The sequence below is a fragment of the Heteronotia binoei genome, chromosome 3, assembly GCF_032191835.1.
Source record: "Heteronotia binoei isolate CCM8104 ecotype False Entrance Well chromosome 3, APGP_CSIRO_Hbin_v1, whole genome shotgun sequence".
Classification (NCBI taxonomy): Eukaryota; Metazoa; Chordata; class Lepidosauria; order Squamata; family Gekkonidae; genus Heteronotia; species Heteronotia binoei.
The window spans coordinates 176,023,215-176,045,593 of NC_083225.1; the positions used below are offsets into that span (position 1 = coordinate 176,023,215).

At 45.4% G+C, this 22,379-nt stretch overlaps 1 protein-coding gene across 2 annotated transcripts; it reads right to left on the reverse strand.

Moving 5' to 3' along the window:
* Window positions 1-2,222: 2,222 nt before the first annotated feature.
* Window positions 2,223-20,704, reverse strand: C3H11orf54 (chromosome 3 C11orf54 homolog). Of its 2 annotated transcripts, XM_060234936.1 has the most exons (9): window positions 20,531-20,704; window positions 16,463-16,552; window positions 13,986-14,084; window positions 12,963-13,036; window positions 11,308-11,409; window positions 8,650-8,826; window positions 7,749-7,898; window positions 6,022-6,135; window positions 2,223-4,388 (listed from the first exon to the last, which is right to left on the reverse strand). In XM_060234936.1, exons 2-9 carry the CDS (start codon window positions 16,518-16,520, stop codon window positions 4,215-4,217), a joined length of 948 nt encoding a protein of 315 aa, XP_060090919.1. In that variant the 5' UTR covers window positions 16,521-16,552; window positions 20,531-20,704; the 3' UTR covers window positions 2,223-4,214. The 2 variants fall into 2 exon arrangements, with proteins under 2 accessions (XP_060090919.1, XP_060090918.1); XM_060234935.1 differs by lacking the exon at window positions 20,531-20,704 and having other exon boundaries at window positions 16,463-16,589.
* Window positions 20,705-22,379: the final 1,675 nt, after the last annotated feature.

Consider the following 22,379-nt stretch of genomic DNA (forward strand, 5'->3'; position numbering starts at 1 on the left):
ATAAACATCAGATGTTTGAGAGCTGCAAGGAAAATAGTTGGGAGGGAGAGGTGGAAAGAAAGCAACTTTAACTTTAAATGCATTCTCCAAGCTGCCAGCTGACTTTACTTGGAAAAGTGATTTAAAGAGACAAACCGCTTCTCCAAGTGAGCCAGTGGGGGCTTCAAGAGCCACACAATATGTGTGAAAGAGCCACATGTGAATCCCAAGCCACCGCTTGGCCACCCAACCTAGAACGTTGCTTTTGTGCATTCCAGCTGCGATTAGCTCTACAGTTTTCAGCAGTTGCTGAGTTTTTTGGCATGCCAGGCCACCTGCATTTGTTTTCCATGCCCACCCCTCCCCCAAGTTGCAAGTGCTGGATGCTAAAGAGAAAAGAAAAGGGGCTGCAACCTGTGCAGCCCAAGTTGAACTTTATCAGGGGTGTCAAACATGCTGCCTAGAGGTGGAATCAGGCATCCGGAGGGCTCCTATCAGGCCTGTGAGCAAGTTTGCTTTCTTCTGTTATCAGAGACTGTTAAATAAAATACTGCAAGAGTGCTAATCTTTTAAACATGTTTTATTTAAAGGGTTTTAAAAAAAAAAACTTTGTGTTTGTCTGTGCCCTTTATAAAATTTGTCTCCACTATCTGGCCTTACGTTTATGATACACATGGCCCAGCCCAACAAGATCTCATTTATGTCAGTCTGGCCCTCATAACAAATGAGTTCGACACCCCTGGTTTACTTGAAAGTTAGACCCATTGTGCATAGGGCTGACCAGCCCACAGATAACAGTGCATGAGATGCTGGCTTAATTTGGTGACAGCGACAAGTTCTGCCTCCACAGGGCAGGAATGCAGTCTCTGAAAGGGGAAAAAAATATCCCAAGTGCTTGTCTAAAAGACTGCTTAGCGAGGTGACTGAAGTATAATGTACCTATTTCAACTTAGAAATTCTCTTTTTCATAGGTGACCAGTACCCATCTCTCTCAATAATTTTTTTTTTCATATGCGTAATTCTCCCTTTTCCATTTTATCCTCTCAACAACCTTTTGAGGTAAGTTCGGCTGAAAGAATACGACTAAGTCAGTCACCCTGCAAGAACCTATGTCAAGAGTGGGGATTCAATCCCAGGTCAACAAGATCCCATAGAACAAGGTTGAACATATGAAACTGCCTTATACTGAATCAGACCCCCGGTCCATCAAAGTCAGTATTGTCTACTCAGACTGGCAGTGGCTCTCCAGATTCTCAAACTGAGGTTTTTCACACCTATTACCTGGACCCTTTTCAGTTGGAGATGCCAGGGATTGAACCTGGGACCTTCTGCTTACCAAGCAGATGCTCTACCACTGAGCCACTAAGGTTGTTGTTTTAATGCCGTGTACGCATGTGTGGAATTCTCATTGTTTATTGTATTACAGCTGTCCTGTTCCTTGAGTCTCAGTGAGAAAGGCAGACTATAATTTTTTTTTTTTAATGACTGGCCCAGTCGCAGACGACAACATTGGCTTTGTATCCCGCCCTCCACTCTGAATCTCAGAGTGGCTCACAATCTCTTTTACCTTCCTTCTCCATGACAGACACCCTATGAGGTGGGTGGGGCTGAGAGAGCTCTCACAAAAGCTGCCCTTTCAAGGACAGCTCTGTGAAAGCCATAGCTGACCCAAGGCCATTCCAGCAGCTGCAAGCGGAGAAGTGAGGAACCAAACCCGGTTCTCCCAGATAAGAGTCTGCACACTTATTTAACCACCACCAAACTGGTGAAGTACAACAATAATCTGACACTCTTAACCATTACATGGTTCCGCTTTGTCATACTGAAAATCTTGCTGCAAAGAATATATCTGGCAAGCAATATCAAAATCCAGAGCACTTCAGTTTTGACTTTGGACAGTGACAAATTCTCCCTTCTCCAACAACCCTCAATAGTCTTGAGGCTCAGAGTATACTGAGGCTGAGAGTATTAAGGCTCAGAGCTCTGTCTCCCAAAATGGCGGTTAAAGGGCTTTCAACCCATAATGTAAAGAATAAGCACAGAATCTTCTGTCTCATTTCTTTGTACACTGTTTCTTTGGTATTGAGTCTTGCTTTATACTGGCGCGTTTGTTAGGTTGTAGAAGATACGATCCCATGTGTACAATTGGGTTTAAATGTGATGACTGTGGCTACTGCTGAATCTGCAGGTTATCTGAGATAGCTTTGAAAGGGTGAAACAAAGTAGGATAGGAACAGAACCCCTTAGTTTCAAACCATCTTTATTTTGATAATCAGACTGTTGAACTGTTGCATTATTGCTAGAAAAAACCCTCATGGTTGCAAAAAAAAAAAGTGTTAACTGATGTTCTTGTTACATTTATTTTTGCTTCCTGCCCTTGGTCTTTCACCCGTAACACAAATGTAACAGAATGGCAGCTACTAAACAACAAGTTTTGCCTCTATCGACACAAGAAAAACAAGATGACACAGGTACATAGTGAATACAAGGCACATTTGAGTCCTCTAAGCAGAGCAACAGCTCTGTCATATCTGGAAAAACACTGGCGACAGGTGTAATGACTACAGAAACAAGGATGTCATATCCTCCTTTTTGGCTTTGTGTTTTTTCTCCCCCTTTAATCAAACTAGGACTGAGGAGCATCCAATGAAGTTAATGGATAACAGACTGACTACACAACTGAAAGGCAGTGTTTTCACTCAGTGAGTAATTAAACTGTGGATTTTCACTGCCAGTGAGCGTAACATTGACTTTACAAGGCAGATATGTGGAAGATAGGTCCATCATGGCTGCTAGCCTCAAGGGTCGAAATATCACTTCTTCAACAATGCATTAGCATTGTACATTACACAAACATAATACATACAAATGTTGAACACTGTTATGTGTAGAACGCTCTATTAGTCACAGTAATGAAAGGGAACTTCCACATTTAAGAGGCAGTAAACCTCTCAAACCCAGTGCTAGGTGGCAGTATCAGGAAATGGCCTTGGTCTCTATGCCCTGTTTATTGACCCTCCAGAGAGTCAGTGTGGTGTAGTGGTTAGTGTTAGGATTTGGGAGACACAAGTTCGAATCTCCACTCTGCCATGGAAGCTTGCTGGTGACTTTGGGCCAGTCTCAGCCTAACCTACCTCACAGGAACCAAGTTTGAGTCCAGTGGCATCTTTAAGACCAACAAAGCTTTATTCTGAGTAGAAGTTTCCATGCGCATGCCCACTTCTTCAAGGTGCCACAGGACTCAAACTTTATTCTGCTGCGTCAGACCAACATGGTTTCTCCCTGAATTACCTCCCAAGGTTTATTGTGAAGATAAAATTAAGGAGAATGACAAACTGCTTTGGATTTCCACTAGGGAGAAAGGAGAGGTTAAATTAAACATTTTTTAAAAAAAGAAAACATGTTGGCCACTGTGAAACAGGATACTGTTGGTCTGTTCCAGAAGGGCTCTTTGGGATATTATTGGTGTGGATGAGGAGACAACAGGGCTTTTTTTTGTAGCAGGAACTCCTTTGCATATTAGGCCCCACCCCCCTGATGTAGCCAATCCTCCTGGAGCTTACAGTGGACCCTGTACTAAGAGGCCTGTAAGCTCCTGGAGGATTGGCTACATTAAGGGTGTGTGGCCTAATATGCAAATGAGTTCCTGCTGCAAAAAAAAGCACTGGGAGGCAATATCAGCTGTCTGGACATGGACGGGGGGCAGGTAGAATTGCCAGCTTTGGGTTTGGAAACCGCTGGAGACTTTGGAGTGGGGTTTGGGGAGGGGAGGGACCTCAGAAGGGTATAATGCCACATCCATCCTCCAAATAAGCCATTTTCTGCAGGGGAACTGATCTCTGTAATCTGGAGATAACATGTAATTCCAGAAGATCTTCAGCCCCCACCTTGAGGTTGGCAACCCAGAGACAGTACTTCTTGTCTGTCATTCAGAGTGGCCTGCTACTAAAGGAGTTGTTAGAATGGAAAGGGACAGAAGCTTAATATATGGCTCATTTAATGATTTGGCTTCTGATTTCTTGCATCAGATTCATTTCAGGTGTGTTTCCAATCAAGACAATCCATATAAAATGCCTTTTTTAAAAAATGAATAAAGATAAGTGCTCTGTTGCTGCGGTGCTTCAATTAGAGTTTTGTGACCGTGATTTCACTTAAAAGCAAACAGCCAGCAACATGCTTGGTTTCTCACTTCTTGGTTAGGATGCCTTCCCTCTCCAAGCGAACCTGATGCTGATTTAATCTCGCCCCACCATGTGTGTTTCCTTGGGTCGGTCAATTCGAAAGAGGTACTCAGCAGGTGTGAAATAGCCCAGATACTCGACAGTCTCTGGTGTGGTATCTGTATGGTAGTGTCCCCCATCGCCGTGGTGACTAAAGCAGTGGGTATGCTCCAAGCGTAGGTCGAAGCCCTGGGAAATAAAGAAGAAAGAAAGAAGGGAGAAGGAGGAGAAGATATTGGATTTCTATCCCACCCTATACTCTGAATCTCAGAGTCTCAAAGTGGTCACAGTTGCCTTTACCTTCCCCCCCCCCTCCCCACAACGGACACCCTGTGAAGTAGGTGGGACTGAGAGAGCTCTTACAGCAACTGCCCTTTCAAGGACAACTCCGAGAGCTATGGCTAACGCAAGTCCATTCCAGCAGCTGCAAGTGGAGGAGTGGGGAATCAAACCCTGTTCTCCCTATGATTAAAATGTTGAATTCGCTGCTGGGGATATAGTGATGGCCACAGGCATAGATGGCTCTAAAAAGGGATTTGTTTTTGCCCTTCTAGTTCCTCTTAGTATTTTTACTTCAGTGTCGACTGTTGCATATTTAATGGTTACTGTACCACAATGTGTTTACTTCACTGTATCTCTTTGTTTTATGGTTTTCCGTGTTACTCTATTGGTTTATATGTTGTGGGGGAAAATAAATAAACGGGGATCAGACTCAGGGAGAATAGGCCTATCTGTGACTACCAGCCATGGTGACTGAAGGGAACCTCCACGTTCAGAGGCACTAAACCCCTGAATCCTTGTGCCAGGAGGCAACAGGAAGGCCCCAGCCTCTATGCCCTGTTGTTGGTCATCCAGAGGAACTGATTGGCTGTGTGAGAGAGGATTAGATGGACTACTGGTCTGATCCAGCAGGACTCTTCTTATGTTCTTATGAAGGCCCCAGCCCCTATGCCCTGTTGTTGGTCATCCAGAGGAACTGATTGGCCACTGTGTGAGACAGGATGCTAGACTACATGGACCACTGGTCTGATCCAAAGGACTCTTATTATGTTCTTATGAAGGCCTTGGCCCCTATGCCCTGTTGTTGGTCATCCAGAGGAACTGGTTGGTCACTGTGTGAGACAGGATGCTGGACTACATGGACCACTGGTCTGATCCAGCAGGACTCTTCTTTATGTTCTTATGAAGGCCTCAGCCCCTATGCCCTGTTGTTGGCTATCCAGAGGAACTGGTTGGCCACTGTGTGAGACAGGATGCTGGACTATATGGACCACTGGTCTGATCCTGTAGGCCTCTTATTAAGTTCTTCTTAATATAAGTTAGTGGCTTGGATCCTGTACCTCTTTCCTCTACTTGTGCAGTGCTGCCCTCAGTTGTGGAGGTAATCCTTCATGACAAGACATATTCCTTCTGGTGCTAGATGTTTGCTATTCACTCAAGACCAGCATCTTGTACTATAACTGCTATGCCAGCTCTTGAAGTCTCAACACCCCCCTCCAAATTCTTATCAGTGATACAACACCTGCTTTTCATGGTTTAGTCCTGGGCATCTTTTCATGGTCCCAGATTCAGTCTTGGGCATCTTTTCATGGTCCCAGGTACAGTCCTGGGCATCTTCAGTTAAAAGTCTGGAACCACAGGAGTTGGACAAGGCCCTTCTTTAACTGAGAACCTTAAAAGGCCGAGTGCCAGTCAGATTTGAAAATACTGAGCTAGAAGGACCAGTGAGCCAACTTGGGAAAAGGTAGCTTCATAAGTTCAAACATCACCAAACCAACCTATCAGGAAAAATCCCCATTCCCCCACCAACCAATTGACTTACTGGATCTCTGGAAACCAACACTGGTTGACAGATAAGTGGAGCCTTCATTTCAAAAAACTTGAGCCAGTTGTTCACATCATCATCCGTGTTTAAAGGACAGGTGGAGAATTCTGGCTGTAAAGAAACATTATTGAATTTGAGAGGAATGGATCCTTGGTACTTTCTTCTCTGCCATGCCAAATTCAGTCATGCTGAAGTTCCTCTTGAGCTAAAAAAACTGTCCCTTTCATTGGTGCAGCCTTGCCTTAGATATAACTGCCTCTCCCATGTTAATACATCAGGTTTGATGGTACAGGGCAAACGGAGATGCATCAAATTCCCTCAACAACTTTGTACTAAAGAACAGGTACCACGGTTGAATAGAATGGTACCTTAAGCACTCACTGGCCCCAACAAGACAGAATAGGGTTGCCAGCCTCCAGGTGTGTGGGTTCGGGGGCTGGAGATGTAACAGAATTGCAACATATCTCCAGACTACACAAATCCCCTCTCCCCTCTGTCCAGCAATGTTGGATCAGACTAGTGGTCTATCTAGTCCAGCACCCTCCAGTTTGGTGTAGTGGTTAAGTGTGCGGACTCTTAACTGGGAGAACCGGGTTTGATTCTCCACTCCTCCACTTGCAGCTGCTGGAATGGCCTTGGGTTAGCCATAGCTATCGCAGGAGTTGTCCTTGAAAGGGCAGCTTCTGGGAGAGCTCTCTCAGCCCCACCACCTCATAGGGTGTCTGTTGTGGGGGGAGAAGATATAGGAGATGGTAAGTTGCTCTGAGAATCTGATTCAGAGAGAAGGGCGGGGTATAAATCTGCAGTCTTCTTATTTAAAACATTTATTCCACTTCTCCTGGAGAAAATGGCTGCTTTGTAAAGTGGACTGCATGGCATTATACACTACCAAGGTCCCTCCCTCCTTACACCCCCCTCTCCCAGGTTCCACCCTCAAATCTCCAGGTATTTCCAAAGCAGGAGGTGGCACCCCCAAGACAGAAGTTGACCACAACTGCTTTACATCCAGCTTGTCCCTCCAAAAGTTCAAATTACACAGTAAGCAAAACTCTAGCTGTTCTATGCTTTTTTTTCCAGTGCAGAAATGTAGACCTTGTTGAGTCTATCATGTGATTCCCTGGAGCATTGTGTTCGGTTTTGGGCACCACATTTTAAGAAGGATATAGACAAGCTGGAACGGGTCCAGAGGTGGGCGACGAAGATGGTGAGGGGACTGGAGACCAAGTCCTATGAAGAAAGGTTGAAGGAGCTGGGCATGTTTAGCCTGGAGAGGAGGCGGCTGAGAGGTGATATGATCACCATCTTCAAATGCTTGAAGAGCTGTTATACAGAGGATGGTGTGGAATTGTTTTCTGTAGCCCCAGAATGTTGGACCAGAACCAGTGGGTTGAAATTAAATCAGAAGAGTTTCTGGCTCAACATTAGGAAGAACTTCCTGACCATTCGAGCGGTTCCTCAGTGGAACCGGCTTCCTCGGGAGGTGGTGGGCTCTCCTTCCTTGGAGGTTTTTCAACAGAGGCTAGATGGCCATCTGACAGCAATGAGGATCCTGTGAATTTAGGGGGAGGTATTTGTGAGTTTCCTGCATTGTGCAGGGGAGTGGACTAGATGACCCTGGAGGTCCCTTCCAACTCTATGATTCCCCTGTGCTCCCAAAGGATCAATATTTTTGATCAGAACTTGACACATAGCACACATCACCCCAAGAACACAACACAACTTACCATAACATGAATTTTCGCTTTCCCCTTCTGTATCACAAAAGTGCCTCCCATCCCCACGGGCTTGTCTCCGTAATGTTTTTCTAAAGCTTTCCTGATGCAGGATATGAAGTTCTGCTCCCCGGTTCTTCTGTTTGCTTTTACTTCAATGACCTTATTTTTTTTAAAATGCAAATTTTAGCTTATGGCAGGAACATGACATCCAAAATCAGAATTTATTATTCATCTTTTTTAAAAATGCAGTAGGAACTTTGCCAGAGCCAGTTTGGTGTAGCAGTTAAGTGCATGGACTCTTATCTGGGAGAACTGGGTTTGATTCCCCACTCCTCCACCTGCAGCTGCTGGAATGGCCTTGGGTCAGCCATAGCTTTCCCAAAGGTTGTCCTTGAAAGGGCAGCTTCTGTGACAGCTCTTTGCAGCCCCACCCACCTCATAGGGTGTCTGTTGTGAGGGAGGAAGGAGACTGTGAGCTGCTCTGAGATTCGGAGTGGATGGCGGGATATAAATCCAATATCTTCTTCATCTTCTTTTTCTTGAAGCACACCCATCTGCCCCCCAAAGAAATGGAGCCCCTCCTGTCCTCCAAGCAGAACAACAAGGGCAGAGCTTGGGTGGTGGCAGATAGAGATCTCCCACAATTACAGCTGCTCTCCAGGCAGCAGAGGCCAGTTCCCCTGGGAAAAATGGCTGCTTTGAAGGGTGGAATTTATAGCATTATACCTTTCCTTGCCCATCCTATCCTTGATAGGCTCCACCCTTGGATTTCCAAAACCTGGAGCTGGCAACCTTCGTAGGTGAGAGAGGCAGTACAGCAAGTCCTTTCTCATACACCATGTTCCTCTCCTCATTCTGATAAGCCAGCTATAGATACAGAACTATTATTTAACCTTAGAGTCCCACATACCTTGCCTGGAAGGCCTTCACTGGCATACAAGTTGGCCAGCAGGCCAAATTCACAGTCGTGATATTTGGTGCTGTACTTCTCCAGCAGGTACCCACCATCTTTGGGATCAATCCTGGCAATGTAACTTCCATTTATAGCCGGTTCGTTCTCCTTTTGGACTCGAACAACAGGCATCAACTGGAGACAGAGAAAAGAGACATGTGTGAATAAACCTTCAAGCAGCTTCACTGAGCAGTAAAATGAAACAAACACTCCACATCCCAACAACCATTATCTTAGTTTTCGGTCCAGTGGAGATGCCTTTTATTTAAAATGTTTTTATGCCACCTTTCCACAAGGCAGCAAACAAACCATTAAACAATTAAAATGCCATTGCAATTAAAAAATTCAATTAAAAACTCATGAACAACACTAGAAGGAGAATCAGTAACCATTACTGAGCCCGCTTCGGCGGGGAGGGTGGGATATAAATGGAATTAAATAAAAATAATAAATAAATTACTAGGGATTGGGCAGATAAAACACAAAAGCCTTCAACTGCTGGTGAAAGAGGGTGATTGAGGGAAACATACAAATCTCCCTGGGGAGGGAATTCCCAAGTTTTGGTACCATGACTGAGCAGGCTCTTTCTTGGGTTTACTTATTTACTTCACTTGTCCCTAGTTGGGACCAAAAGTGGCTTAAAGCATTCTCCTCTCCTCCATTTTATTCTTACAACAATCCTGTGAGGTAAGTTAGGCTGAGAGACTGTGACTGGCCCAAGGTCACCAGTAAGTTTTTAATCTGTAAAAATGAATGTTGTCAGCTGCCCTGAGTCCGCTTGCGGAGAGGGCGGGATAGAAATTTAAAGTAATAAATAAGCTTCTATGGCACATGCAAATTTGAACCCAAGTCTCCAAGATACTAGTCTAACACTCTTAAGTACTACACCATCTTCAGTCTTGATGCCACTCGTCTAGCCTCAAGATGGCAGAAGCTTCCATAGTAGGGTCTCCAAGGCTGACCTTGGTCTTCCAGATCCTAGTTCAATCTTGTATCCACTTCGCCATGCCAGCAATTCATGTTGGTGTCAACATATCCCTTAACTGTCATTAAGGCTGGAGTAGGAAATCTGCTCCAGTAGAAAGAATGGGCTGTGGGCTTGGGAAAATTAATACTATAACCTGTTCCTCATCATGAATTGAACTTATTAGAAGAAAACTGCAGATTTATACCCCACCCTTCTCTCTGAATCAGAGATTGAGCAGTTTACAATCTCCTATATCTTCTCCCCCCACAACAGACACCATGTGAGGTGGGTGGAGCTGAGAGAGCTCTCCCAGAAGATGCCCATTCAAAGACAACTCCTGCAATAGCTATGGCTAACTCAAGGCCATTCCAGCACCTGTAAGTGGAGGAGTGGAGAATCAACCCGGTTCTCCCAGAAAAGAGTCCGCACACTTAACCACTACACCAAACTGGCACCACTAGCAGATTTTTAAAAAAACAATATTATTCAGGTGATAAGTCTTTTTTAAGAACTCACGAGTGACAAGATCTAATATTAATCACCAGTTTCCAGAGGCATTTCACTAGGCCTTGTTGCATGAGAGCACATTCAAAAAGGAAAGCCAGCCCTGGGAATTGGTCAAAGTATCTCTTTGGGATTTTTACCTTGTCAAAAATTAAAATATACACTGGATCTAATAAGGGAAGTACCTGCAATATTGGAATACTGAGGCACCTGAAAGGCCAGATAGTCACAGGGTTTCCTCAGAGGGTAAGCATTGTTGGGCCCGGTAGCCTTGGGAGAACTTGTCATTGTATATTAGCAGTGATAGCAGCCTGCTCTTTCTCTCAGAATACATGAACACATGGACCTCATACTGAATAAAACCCACGGTCCATCAAAGTCAGTGTTGTCTACTCAGACTGGCAGCAGCTCTCCAGGGTCTTAGGCAGTGGTCTTTCACATCACATACTGTCTAATCTTTAAACCGAAGATACTGGGGACTGAACCTGAGACCTTCTACATGCCAAGCAGATGCTCTACTACCGAGTCACAGCTTTGGGCCTCTCTTCTAGGGACCGGGTCCCTCCACTCCCTCCTCCTTTGCTTGGCATGCATACCATCTCCACAGGAATAAGCCATGACTCTTTTTCTGCCAGATAAGAACTTAAGAGAAGCCATGTTGAATCAGGCCAATGGCCCATCCACTCCAACGCTCCGTGTCACACAGTGGCCAAAAAACTCCAAGCGCCATCAGGAGGTCCATCAGTAGAGCCAGAACTACTAGAACTACTGCTCAGCAATTTCAATGAATGTCCACGAGTTCTTGTATTGTGAGAAAGGGAGAAAAGTACTTCTTTCTCTGCGTTCTGTATCCCATGCATAATCTTGTAAACCTCTATCATGTCACCCCTCATAATCCAGGTGCTAGGAAATTGTTCAACCTGAAGGCCACATCTGGGCTTTCATCTACTTTTGAGGTCTCTGAGTCAGACACCAGGTCCTCCTGTTTCTGGTGCTGACTTGGGAGTCCTGAGAAGAGGTGCTTTGTTCTCTCCCTCTGTTGCTCTTAATGGTGCCTGGACCCTGAACTTTTTAACAGTGTTTCAGGAGCATGGGCTCACCAGCTTGGTGTCATACAGATATTATGAAGCCTGAGAGTTGCTTACCTCAGCATTGCCTCCAATAATTCCAGATGAAGCAGCTCCGGCTCCCAGGAAAAAAGCTCCGGGGAGCTGAATTTCTTTTGCTACGACATTCAAGTCATAAACCTAAATAAAGAAGATGTGTTCAGTTATCACTGACATCGTGTTTTTGAGAATTCACATTAAATAAAGGGATCCGCCAACATGATTTTGCTTAAGGACCCTCGTCATCGTGTAAACTGACAGAAATAGCGTCAGGAACATCATTGTTACTGTCAGATTAAGTTAATTGTGAACTGAATTGTTTTTAAACAATGTTATTTTAAAGCCTGTATATTTATTCTATTGTATATCTATGGATGTTGTTAGCCGCCCTGAGCCTGCTTCGGCGGGGAGGGCGGGATGTAAATAAAATTTTATTATTATTATTATTATGGGATACAGTCTCAAGGCATACAACATGTGAAAGATAAGCAGATCCAGACAAGAGATAGACCTGGATAGGAGACTGCTGTTCTGACTTCCATTTTATCCAGGACATCAGTTGTCACCTGCTCTTCCCTAAAACAAAGAGGGTCCTCAAAACACCAATAAAACAAAATAACAGAGAGTCAAATCAACACACAGCTTATGCTCCTGATGTAAAACACAAGCTGCCAATTACTCAAAGCCTTTCCTAAGGACTGTGGTCTGAAAGGCCTTCATAAAATCTGATGAAGGCTTCCGAGCTCTGTTGGCAAACCATTCCTTCAGGGTGGGTTACTTCCAGGGTTGGAATTGTAGCAGGAGCTCCTTTGCATATTAGGCCACACACCCCGGACGTAGCCAATCCCCCAAGAGCTTACAGAAAAAGAACCTTGTAAGCTCCTGGGAGGATTGGCTACAGTAGGGGGTGTGGCCTAATATGCAAAGGAGCTCCTGCTACAATTCCACCCCTGATTACTACTGAGAAGATCTGAGAGCAGCAAACACCATTCTAAACTCTCTGATGCACTGTGCCAGGTAACTGCTGATCAGAGGAGCGTCACTGGCACAAGGGTTTGTACGATGGAAGAAAGAGGAAGAAGCCATGATCATAAACCGATACTGGCTGTATCCTAAGCTAAGGTGTGCTGTCAAGTTGCAGTTGAAACATGGCAACCCTGTGAAGTTTCATCGTGTGAAGGCAAGAGATGAGCAGAGATGGCTTGCCCTTGCCTTCCTCTGCATAGCAGCTCCAGCCTTCCTTGGTAGTCTCCCATCCGAGTACTGATCCTGCTTCGCATCCAAGCTCTGATAAGATCAAGGCAGTCCGGGATGCCATGCCATGTATGCTGCCATTCCAATAAGCAAAGTCCTCTTCCAGTCTAAGGAGTCATCCTCCAACCTAAGTGGCCCTTCCTCCAACAGGAGAGAAGATGACTGCAGACTTATACCCCGCCCTTCTCTCTGAATCAGTCTCAGAGCAGCTTACAACCTCCTATATCTTCTCCCCTCACAACAGACACCCTGTGAGGTGGGTGGGGCTGAGAGAGCTCTCCCAGAAGCTGCCCTTTCAAGGACAACTCCTGCGATAGCTCTGGCTGACCCAAGGCCATTCCAGCAGTTGCAAGTGGAGGAGTGGGGAATCAAACCCGGTTCTCCCAGATAAGAGTCCGCTCACTTAACCACTACACCGATGATATCTAGTTACCATTCACCTTATCTTTTTGCACGAGAGGCAGAAGGTATGGAACGCCTCCAACGTCGGCAATTCGAGGCTTGCCACAAATGCCTGTAGGAATAAAATATACGCATTTTATAAATATAAAACTTATATTCTTCAAAATGTATATACTAAATACAAAAGAACTGAATATGGAGGCTCAAACGCACAAAGCTGCTTTGGACCGAGCCAAACCATCAGTCTCTCCAGGTCAGTCCCTTCTGATTGGCAGCAGCCCTCCGGCATCAGAGGAAGAAGTCTTTCACATCACCTACGACCTAATCCTTTTACCTGGAGGTTGCTCATTTTGTAGCAAGAACTCCTTTGCATATTAGGCCACACACCCCTGATGTAGCCAATCCTCCTGGAGCTTACAGGGCTCTTAGTACAGGGCCTACTGTAAGCTCCAGGAGTAAAGCGATACCATCACTTCACGTGATCTGGACACTATACTTCTGTTGATACAGCCCAAAAATTGCATTTTGCAATCCCGGAGCACTCTGCTGCTAAACAGTTTTACAGAAGCAAAGCCTTTCAAAGTGTTTAGTTCAAGTCCTCTAACTGGATGCGGGAGGGACTCTCACCTTACACCTCCATTTTATCCTCCCCATACTGTGAGGAAAATTTGGATGAAAGAGAGTGGCTGGCCTAAAATCACCCAACTAGCTCCTACAGCAGAGGGAGGCTTTGAAGCTGGGTCTCCCAAATTCTAGTCCAACCTCTAACCACTATACCATACTGCCTCTCATATAAGTTGTCTACCTAGTAATAGGGTATCTTTTTTTTTTTTAAATGAAGACCATGGTAATTGCAAATTGCCCCAGAAGTTGGTTAAATAAGAATTTGGGGTTTTAAAAAACACTTAAAATTAAATAATGAGCCCGCTTCGGTGGGGTAGGGCGGGATATAAATCAAATGAAATAAAAAAATAAAATAAATAAAATAAAATAATTGTTGCCATTTATTTATTTAATTTTATGGGATGTTTGCAACACAGAATGTGCCAACGGTACAGTACCTTTCACAGGAAAGCTGAAGGGTTTTTGAGTTAGATCGGGACAGTCTACCACGGACACCTGAACATCTGCATAGTTTTCCTTCAGTCCACTCTGCAAAACTAGAAGAATTTAACAGTGTTTTTAAAAATATCTGAACGCCCTATCTGGAATCAAACTGCCGAGAATCAGACCGCATATTATATTCCTTTTCGTGGTAATTCCAAGGGCCTTAGAAGTCACCAAACAAGAAACAGCACCTTCATGGGTAGAACCAATTTGAAAATGGCATCTTGGTATAAAAATTACAGCATTTCTGGGCACATCTGCAGTGCTTGGGTGGGGAAACCTCTCATCTGTTTTCCAAATCAACTGCCCCACCCACCTATTATAGTGCAGGGGATAAACAGTTACTTCTCAGTCTTCCCGGGGGGGGGGGGGGAAGCTTTGATGCACAGATAAAAAGTCAACAGCCCACTCCTTCCTAATCTAGAGTAAAGGTGTGTGTGTGAAGGAGGAGGAGAAGCGTATAGGCAAAAATGTTGACGCAATTACTGTTGCATCCAGGGCAAAGGTGCATATATAGGCTGCATAGAAGGTGAGAGAAGCTGCTATGGAAGTGTTAAAGGGAAGGATACAAAAGTCATCTTAAAAGCCCAGGAAAAAGACCAGAGAGCTACCCATAATTAATTGGAGAGTGACCGGTTACTCCCAAGTGATCTTCTGCTCCCCCTCCTCTAAGGGTCTTTTGAAGCTTTAGGACTTACAGGGCCAGAAGATGACAGACCAACCATCCACTCCTCTCTTAGTGGTAGGTTAACAAGATGGCCAGAGACTCCCTGACTGGGGCAAGGGGAGATCGCTTGCAAAGATGGACCCTGCAGAGGTGACTTTTGGCTGTTTCTCTTCTCTTTCTCATTTACAAACACACACAAAACCATCCATGTTGGTCTGCAGGAGCAGAACAAAATTTGAGTCCAGTGGCACCTTTAAGACCAGCAAAGTTTTATTCTGGGTATAAATGTTAGTGTGCGCTGGTAAGGCCAGCTCAAGGGGTGTGTCTGCCTCAAACAATGGACACCTTTTCCCTAGCTTATGAAAAAACGAAGCCCCCTTGGCCCATTAAGGTCAGTCTGGTCCATTCAGACTGGGTCTCAGACAGAGTCTTCCATCACTTCCTACTTGATATTTTCCCCTGGAGAAACCAGGGATTGAACCCAGACCATGCCAAGCAGATGCCCTGAATGCAGCTGGCAGTGATGCAGGCCCAGAAGGAAAGCCAGCCATTGGTGCACCTCACTGTGTAGGGTGTGGCCTGAAGACTTTCTTTTATTACAATTGTCCTCCAGAGAACATTAAGAACATCAGAGAAGCCATGTTGGATCAGGGCAATGGCCCATCCAGTCCAACACTCTGTCAGAACTTGAAGAACTTCAAACGAGGCCCATGACTCTGGTTAAAGTCTAAGCATTTATTGAGAACAGTACAGGTAGAAGGCAAGTTGATTCTGATGACGAGCTCAGCAGCAGTTACATTCTTTAAGTTATTCTAGTTGCAATAACAAACTGGTTCCCACCCCTCAAGAGGCCCTGCTTGGTTTCCAAGGCTTCTTATCGATGAGAGAGGAGAGGGGGAGGCAGCTTCAAAGGTTACTGGCAGATGTTTCCCAAGGACTCCCCGTCACCCTCCAGTTGGCTTGGAATGCGAAGCATTTGTGCACACTACTAGATACAAGGCTAGCTATTTCCTAACAGTTACAATATAGATTCAGCTAAGCTAAGCAGGCATTACAATCATAGAGTTCAATAATTACAAGTTCTGACACACTCTGTGTCACACAGTGGCCAAAAAACCCAGCTGCCATCAGGAGGTCCACCAGTGGGGCCAGGACACTAGAAGTCCTCACGCTGTTGCCCCTCCCTAGCACCAAGAATACAGAGCATCACTGCCCCAGACAGAGTTCCGACAGAGGTCAGTTTCTCTGGGGGGGAAATGGTTGCTTTGGAGGGTCAACTCTATGGCATCCTACCTTGCTGAGGTCTCTCCCCCCCCCCAAACCCTGCCTTTCCCAGGCTTCACCCCCCCCACACACACAAATCTCCAGGTATTTCCCAACACTGAGCTAGCAACTTCATCACTGTGTCATCTGAAGCAGTTTTCTGGGTGGCTTGGCTGGAAAGCTGTGATCCCTAGGCTTGTCTGCTGTTTCCCGCTTGTTTTTTTAATGCTCTTTTCCATAATGGCCTAGCCTGATTTTATCAGGTCTCAGAAGCTAAGCAGGGCTGATGCAGAGGCAATGGCAAACCGCCTCTGAACATCTCTCTCTCTTGCCTTGAAAACCCTACGGAGTCACCATAAGACAGCAGTGGCTTGACCACAACAAAAAGTTAAGAGAAGGGTTGTGTGTGTTAAAAAGTTATTTACCCCAGGCACCAAATAGGCCAGGTATACCACTGCCTCTCTAAATTTCCTGCAGTATTAAAAGATCGTAGTTACTCACCCTCAACAATTTCTTCCAGGCTTGGCATGTGCAAAGCAAACTTCTCAACTCTGGCCATTTTTACTTGAATCTGCGAACTGAATAGCAGATCTACAAAGAGATCAGAGTACACCAAAGAACGGGTTATGGGTCTGTTAATGAACACATTGGTTTAGGGATTAAACAGAAGGCCACATGGCTTTTTACCATGGACTGGTTCAGAATCCCCTTTAGTTACCCAAGGATGTGTGCCCACTTTTCCCTTTGTCTCCTTTGAATCCTTTGTAGGGAACCAATATTGTGTCGTGCGGTCAGATTTTAAGTGCCAAGGATCTGGGATTAAATCCTTACTCTGAATGAAAGTAGCTGGGTGAGTCTGGTCTAGTAATGCCTCCCCTTATCACAGGATGGTTGCAAGAATAAAAGGCAGAAGGGGACCTCTGTGCCCATCACCACCTTTTCCCTTGCGGGGGAGGGGAGGAGAAGAGGAGGTGGTGATTGGATTTATACACCATCCTTCACTCAGTCTCAGAGCAGTTTACAATCACCTTCCCTTCCTCTCCCCACAACAGACACCCTGTGTGATGAGTCAAGCGGAGAGAGTTTTTTTTGAGAACCGTGACTCACCAAGGGTCACCCAGCTGGCTGCATTTGAAAGAGCGGAGAATCAAACCCAGTTCTCCAGTTTAGAGTCCAGCGCTCTTAACCACTATGCCAAACTGACTCTCAATAATGTTCCGAACCCCAATTTTGCTTACGTCTCTGAAAGCCTATGGCAGAATAAAAACAAACTTTTTAGCCTTTGAGAGGAATCACTTAGTTTTTTCCTGCAACAAATGTGCCTCTGGCTAGATTGTTCAACAGCTACATAATGCACCACTCAACTACTTTGGGTGACCATACTGAGGACTCAAGATGCACAAAGGGCTTTAAGGCTGCACTCCTACAAAGGGCTGCCTTAACGCATGGGCCTGATGGGCACTTGCCCATGGGCCCCACAAGCATAGGGGCCCCATACCAATCTGTGTATGATGCAGTACTAATACCAGGTATTGATAGTTTGTGAATATATGAATGAATAAGCTTTTTATTTGTGCAAGCTGAAAAAATGTTGAATGTAGTCTTGTAGACCTATACAAAGATCCTGGCATGGGACTAAGTGCTAGACTCTCCCTGCATTGTACAGAAAAATAATTTCCGACAATTTGAAATCTGTATTCCCGAATGTTGAAATTGCACTCAGAGTGTTCATGTGCATGATGGTGACCAACTGTACAGGAACATATCCTCTAAAAAGGAGGACATTTGGTAACCTTGTTATCATCAGCAAAAAAGCTGCAACCAGCATTCCCTCTCAGTTAGCTCAGTTTTTTTAGCCTCCAGCTAACACATTTTTGTCTTAGCTCAGAAAAATGGCCCCAGAGCAAACTAATTTATGAAGTACCTCCCAACTTTAATGCCAGTAGCCCATGAACCAGAATTTTTGCTCAAAAGTCTCCATAGATTAAAGGGAGTACTGGTTGCAGCCACTAATTCTGCAAACAGCTAGAGTCAAATCCAGTAGCACCAACAAGATTTTTTTGGGAAAGCTTAAACCCAGGTGGGCAGCCGTGTTGGTCTGAAGCAATAGAACAAAGGTGGAGTCCGGCAGCACCTTTAAGAGCAACGAAGTTTTATTGAGGAAGTAAGCTTTTTGTGTTCTAAAAGCACACTTCATCAGACAATGAAATGGGGTACAGTTAGCAGTGCAACGTATAGCTTGTGGGTAGTGGTTAAGCATGCAAAATAGTACAAAGGTAGAATCAACTGGCAAATTAGTGAAATTAACAAGTTGAAAGAATAATAACTTTAGTCTGGAGAGTATCAATTGCGTGGGAAAACAGCAAAAGGCAATACACATGTCGGAATTGGAGAAGTCCTTAGCAAGTCTGCATACTTCCCAAGGGCTCCCCGCTCCCAGTTCACCACCAACACACTCTTCTCTCAGACTCTTATAATCCAGATGCTTTAAAACGCTGCTTTGGGGGGGACCTCTCTGTTAGGGTTGCCAATTCCCAGGTGGGGGCAGGGGATCCCCTGGTTAGGAGGCCCCCCCTTGTTTCAGGGTCATCAGAAAGCCGAGGGGTGGGGGGAGAGGGAAATTACTGTTGGACATGCCATTATTCCCTATGGAGACCGATTCCCACAGAGTATAATGAAAAATTGATCTGTGGGTATCTGAGGCTCTGGGAGGGGGGCTGTTTTTTGAGGTAGAGACATCAAATTTTCAGCATAGCATCCAGTGCCTCCCCTCAAAACACACTCCAAGTTTCAAGATTGGTGCAGGGGGTCCAATTCTTTGAGCCCTCAAAGTAGATGTCCCTATCCTTCATTATTTCCAGTGGAGGGAAGGCATTTCAAAGGTGTGTGTTCCCTTTAAATGTGATGGCTATAACTCCCTTTGGAGTTCAATTATGCTTGGCACAACCTTGCCCCTCGCTCCACCCTCAAAGTCTCCTGGTTCCACCCCCAAAGTCCCCAGATATTTCTTGATTTGGACTTGGTAACCCTACTCTCTGTACAGCTGATTATGCAATGCAACAGCTCTGAATTTCCTATTTTTCTAACCATCTCGTCCACAAAATGACGCCCAGTACAACCCTCCCCCCCCGCCCCCTGCAAACATATGTTAATCTGTAATAAGCACTACCATCGATTCTCCTAGAGGTTGTTCCTACTGCTCCGGAATGTTATTTTATTTATTTTTATTTTAGTAGATTTATAGTCCGCCCTTCCCCATAATGAGCTCAGGGCGGAACACAAGCACAATAAAACAGTAAAAAATCCAACAATAAAACGATCCCACTAGACCAGTGTTTCTCATTTGCAGGGTCATGACCCGGTACCGGGCCACGGAACCCTCACTACCGGGTCACAAGAAAAGACAAAGCTAGCCCCTCCCTCAGCAAGCTAGCCCCACCCCCAGCAAAGCATGACCTCTGCTCTGCTTCCTTTCTTCCCTCATCTCTCTATTGTGCAGAGAAAACCTAGTCTTGAAGACTGACACAGGAGGCAAAGGCTGCTCTCCATTTGGCTTCCTTCCTTCCTCCGTCTCTCTGTTGTGCAGAGAAAAGCTAGCCTTGAAGACTGACGCAGGCTGCAAAGCCTGAGCTCCATTTGGCTTCCTTCCCCCATCTCTCTGTTGTGCAGAGAGGAGCTGGGCTGCCTCCTTCCTTCTCCCCCGCTCCCAGTGTTTGAGAGAAAAGCTGGCATCCACTGGCACTTTAGACCCATGAAGTGTTCTTCAAGGTATGAGCTTTCCTGTGCCTTGCAGTATGTTCTTTTGGGGAGATTGCCCAGGGAGGCCTGGGCGGCAAAGAAGGGTGTGTGTGTTTTTTCAGCCAGGAGGGGCGGGGAGTGGGCTTTTTTTTTTTAACCAAATGACCCCTGGGCAGAATTGTTGCTGGCTGAGGTCATCTGATGGTGAGGAAGGCTTTTCTTTGCCCCCTCTCCCTTCTTTCTTTCTCTGTAAGTGATGCTCTGTCTATATTCTTGGTGCTGGAAGGGGGGAAGCAACAGTGAGAGGGCTTCTAGTGCCCTGGCCCCACTGGTGGACATTCTGGAAGTGACATCACAGGAAAACGTGGAGTTTTGGTTCAGTGTGCCCCAGAAGTGACATCACTTGGTGCTTGACACCGCAAGAAATGACATAATTCCTGTCTCCCGGCCCCACCCCCCAAAGTCTCCCGGCCCCACCCCCAAAGTCTCCTGGCTCCACCCCCAAATTTTAGTGGGTCACAAAGGAGAAGTGTAAAAATAACTGGGCTACGGGAAAGAAAAGTTTAGGAAACCCTGCATTAGACAATTCCACTCTAAGGTTGCAACCCAGAGTACACTTACGTGGGAGTAAGTCCCGTTGGGCAAACATGCACAGGATCGCACTGCAGGGCTACAACCCTACCTACATTTGTTTCCTGAAACCCTTTTAACTTTTACAGGACTTCAGTAACCCTGCATGAAGCAACAGCTAAGTATCATTAATAATAATGGTATGAATGCAAACGAAATAGCATATTTTTGTCAAGGTAATGCAAACGCAAACTCACTGACCTCTACGGCAATTCCTTCTTCTGCAAGAATAAGTCCTTCGCTAGGTACAAAAACCCAACCCATTCCGTTAGAAGTTGCCTCCCCTCATATTAAGCAATCATGCGATGCCTGGAGAGCGGCCGCCAATCAGAACAATCCGACTTGCCTTTTTCAAGATGGCGCCCGAATCACGTCTATTCCCTTCCTCCCAACAGACCCAAGGAAACCTCAAAGTCTCGCGAGAACGGGAGATATATTTAAACGCCCCACTGGGAGGTTTGCGGCCTTGTTTAATCGCGCGAGAGAGCGGGTAAGGCGTTAGAATAGCGGGGGGCGCGTTGTGGATCCGTTGGCATCCGCCTGGGCGCTGATATGGGCAGGGTGGGGGCTACTGAGGGAAGAATCGGAGGGGGTTCATGTAACTTATAGCCATGATATTAAGAGGGTGGAAAGTTGATGCCACACTTGATCGGTGTTAAGGGCTTAAATGGAACATCAAACCCAAATAAAGAGGGGTTTTTTTGGGGGGAGGGCTGTGCTGGAAGCGAACTTTAATGGTTCCCTACTTAGTCGTTCACTAGGCCAAGGTCTAGGCTAGGGGTTTCGGTACCCCTTTCCACCCGCTGCTTAAAATACTAGGTAAGGTCTTGCTGAACTGCTAGGCAAAGGTCCTGATGCTATTGCTGCAGGAAAAAGGGCCACTATATTAAACGTCAGGCAAAAATGACGTTTTATTTATTTCATTTATAATTTCATTTTATGCACCACCTTTCCCTGAATTTGCATGGATCAGGGTGTTTTAACGACAACAAAAAATACAATCGAATTTGAAACAGTCAAGTTAAAATTAAAGAGCATTAGATGGTGCCAAATAAGGGGAACCCGTGTCAGAGCTCCCTTTTTGTTGTAAGGCAGTGGCAAGAGTGCCCATGACATGTTTCCAGCGTGTGCTTAACAGTGTAGCTTCACGCAGAGTTGTCCCAGTCTAAAGCTGTGGAGCATTTAAATCCATTTATTTAAACTGGAGTAACCTGGATAGGAACTTGCAAGAGTGTGATCTGGATGGCCCCCAGGTTAGCCAGAACTCATAAAGCTAAGCAGGGTCTGCTGTGTGCTTAGCATTTGGGTGGGATTCATGCAGGTAGCCGTGTTGGTCTGAAGCAATAGAACAAAATAAGAGTCAAGTTGCACCTTTAAGACCAACATAGTTTTATTCAGAACATAAGCTTTTGTGTGTTCTAAGCACGCTTCATCAGACGAGGAATCCGGAAACTGATGAAATGCGCTTAGAACACACGAAAGCTTATGTTCTGAATAAAACTAAGTTGGTCTTAAAGGTGAGACTTGACTCCTATTTTGTTCTACTTCAGACCAACATGGCTGCCTGCTTGGATCTATCTGTGTCTGGTGGCATCTTTGAAGACCAATCGAGTTTGATTCTGGGCATAAGCTTTTGTGTGCATTAAGATGGAAGTTTGCATACACACAAAAGCTTATGCCCAGAATTAAACTTGGTTGATCTTCAATCTGCCGCTGGACTCAAACGTGGTTCTTAAAAATGCCCTGCTGGTTTAGTGATTGAAGCAAGTGGCAGGTTGGTGGATGGAGTCGGGGGTAGGCACTGATAGGTCAGAGAGAGTGAAGCTTGTTTGGAGATGCGTCCAGGGTTGGAGCTTTATTTTTGACACGTCAAGAGCAGGGCTTGATTAAGCAGAGGGACAATATGAAAATATTTGCCCTCATCGTATTAGGAAAGGTTGAAGGCAGCAGGAGAAGAGGAAACCACAGCCTTCAGTTTGCAAGACCGGAGGAAAGCTGTCAATGATAGGATGTTTTGGAAGTCATTAGTTCATAGGGTTGCTAGAAGTTG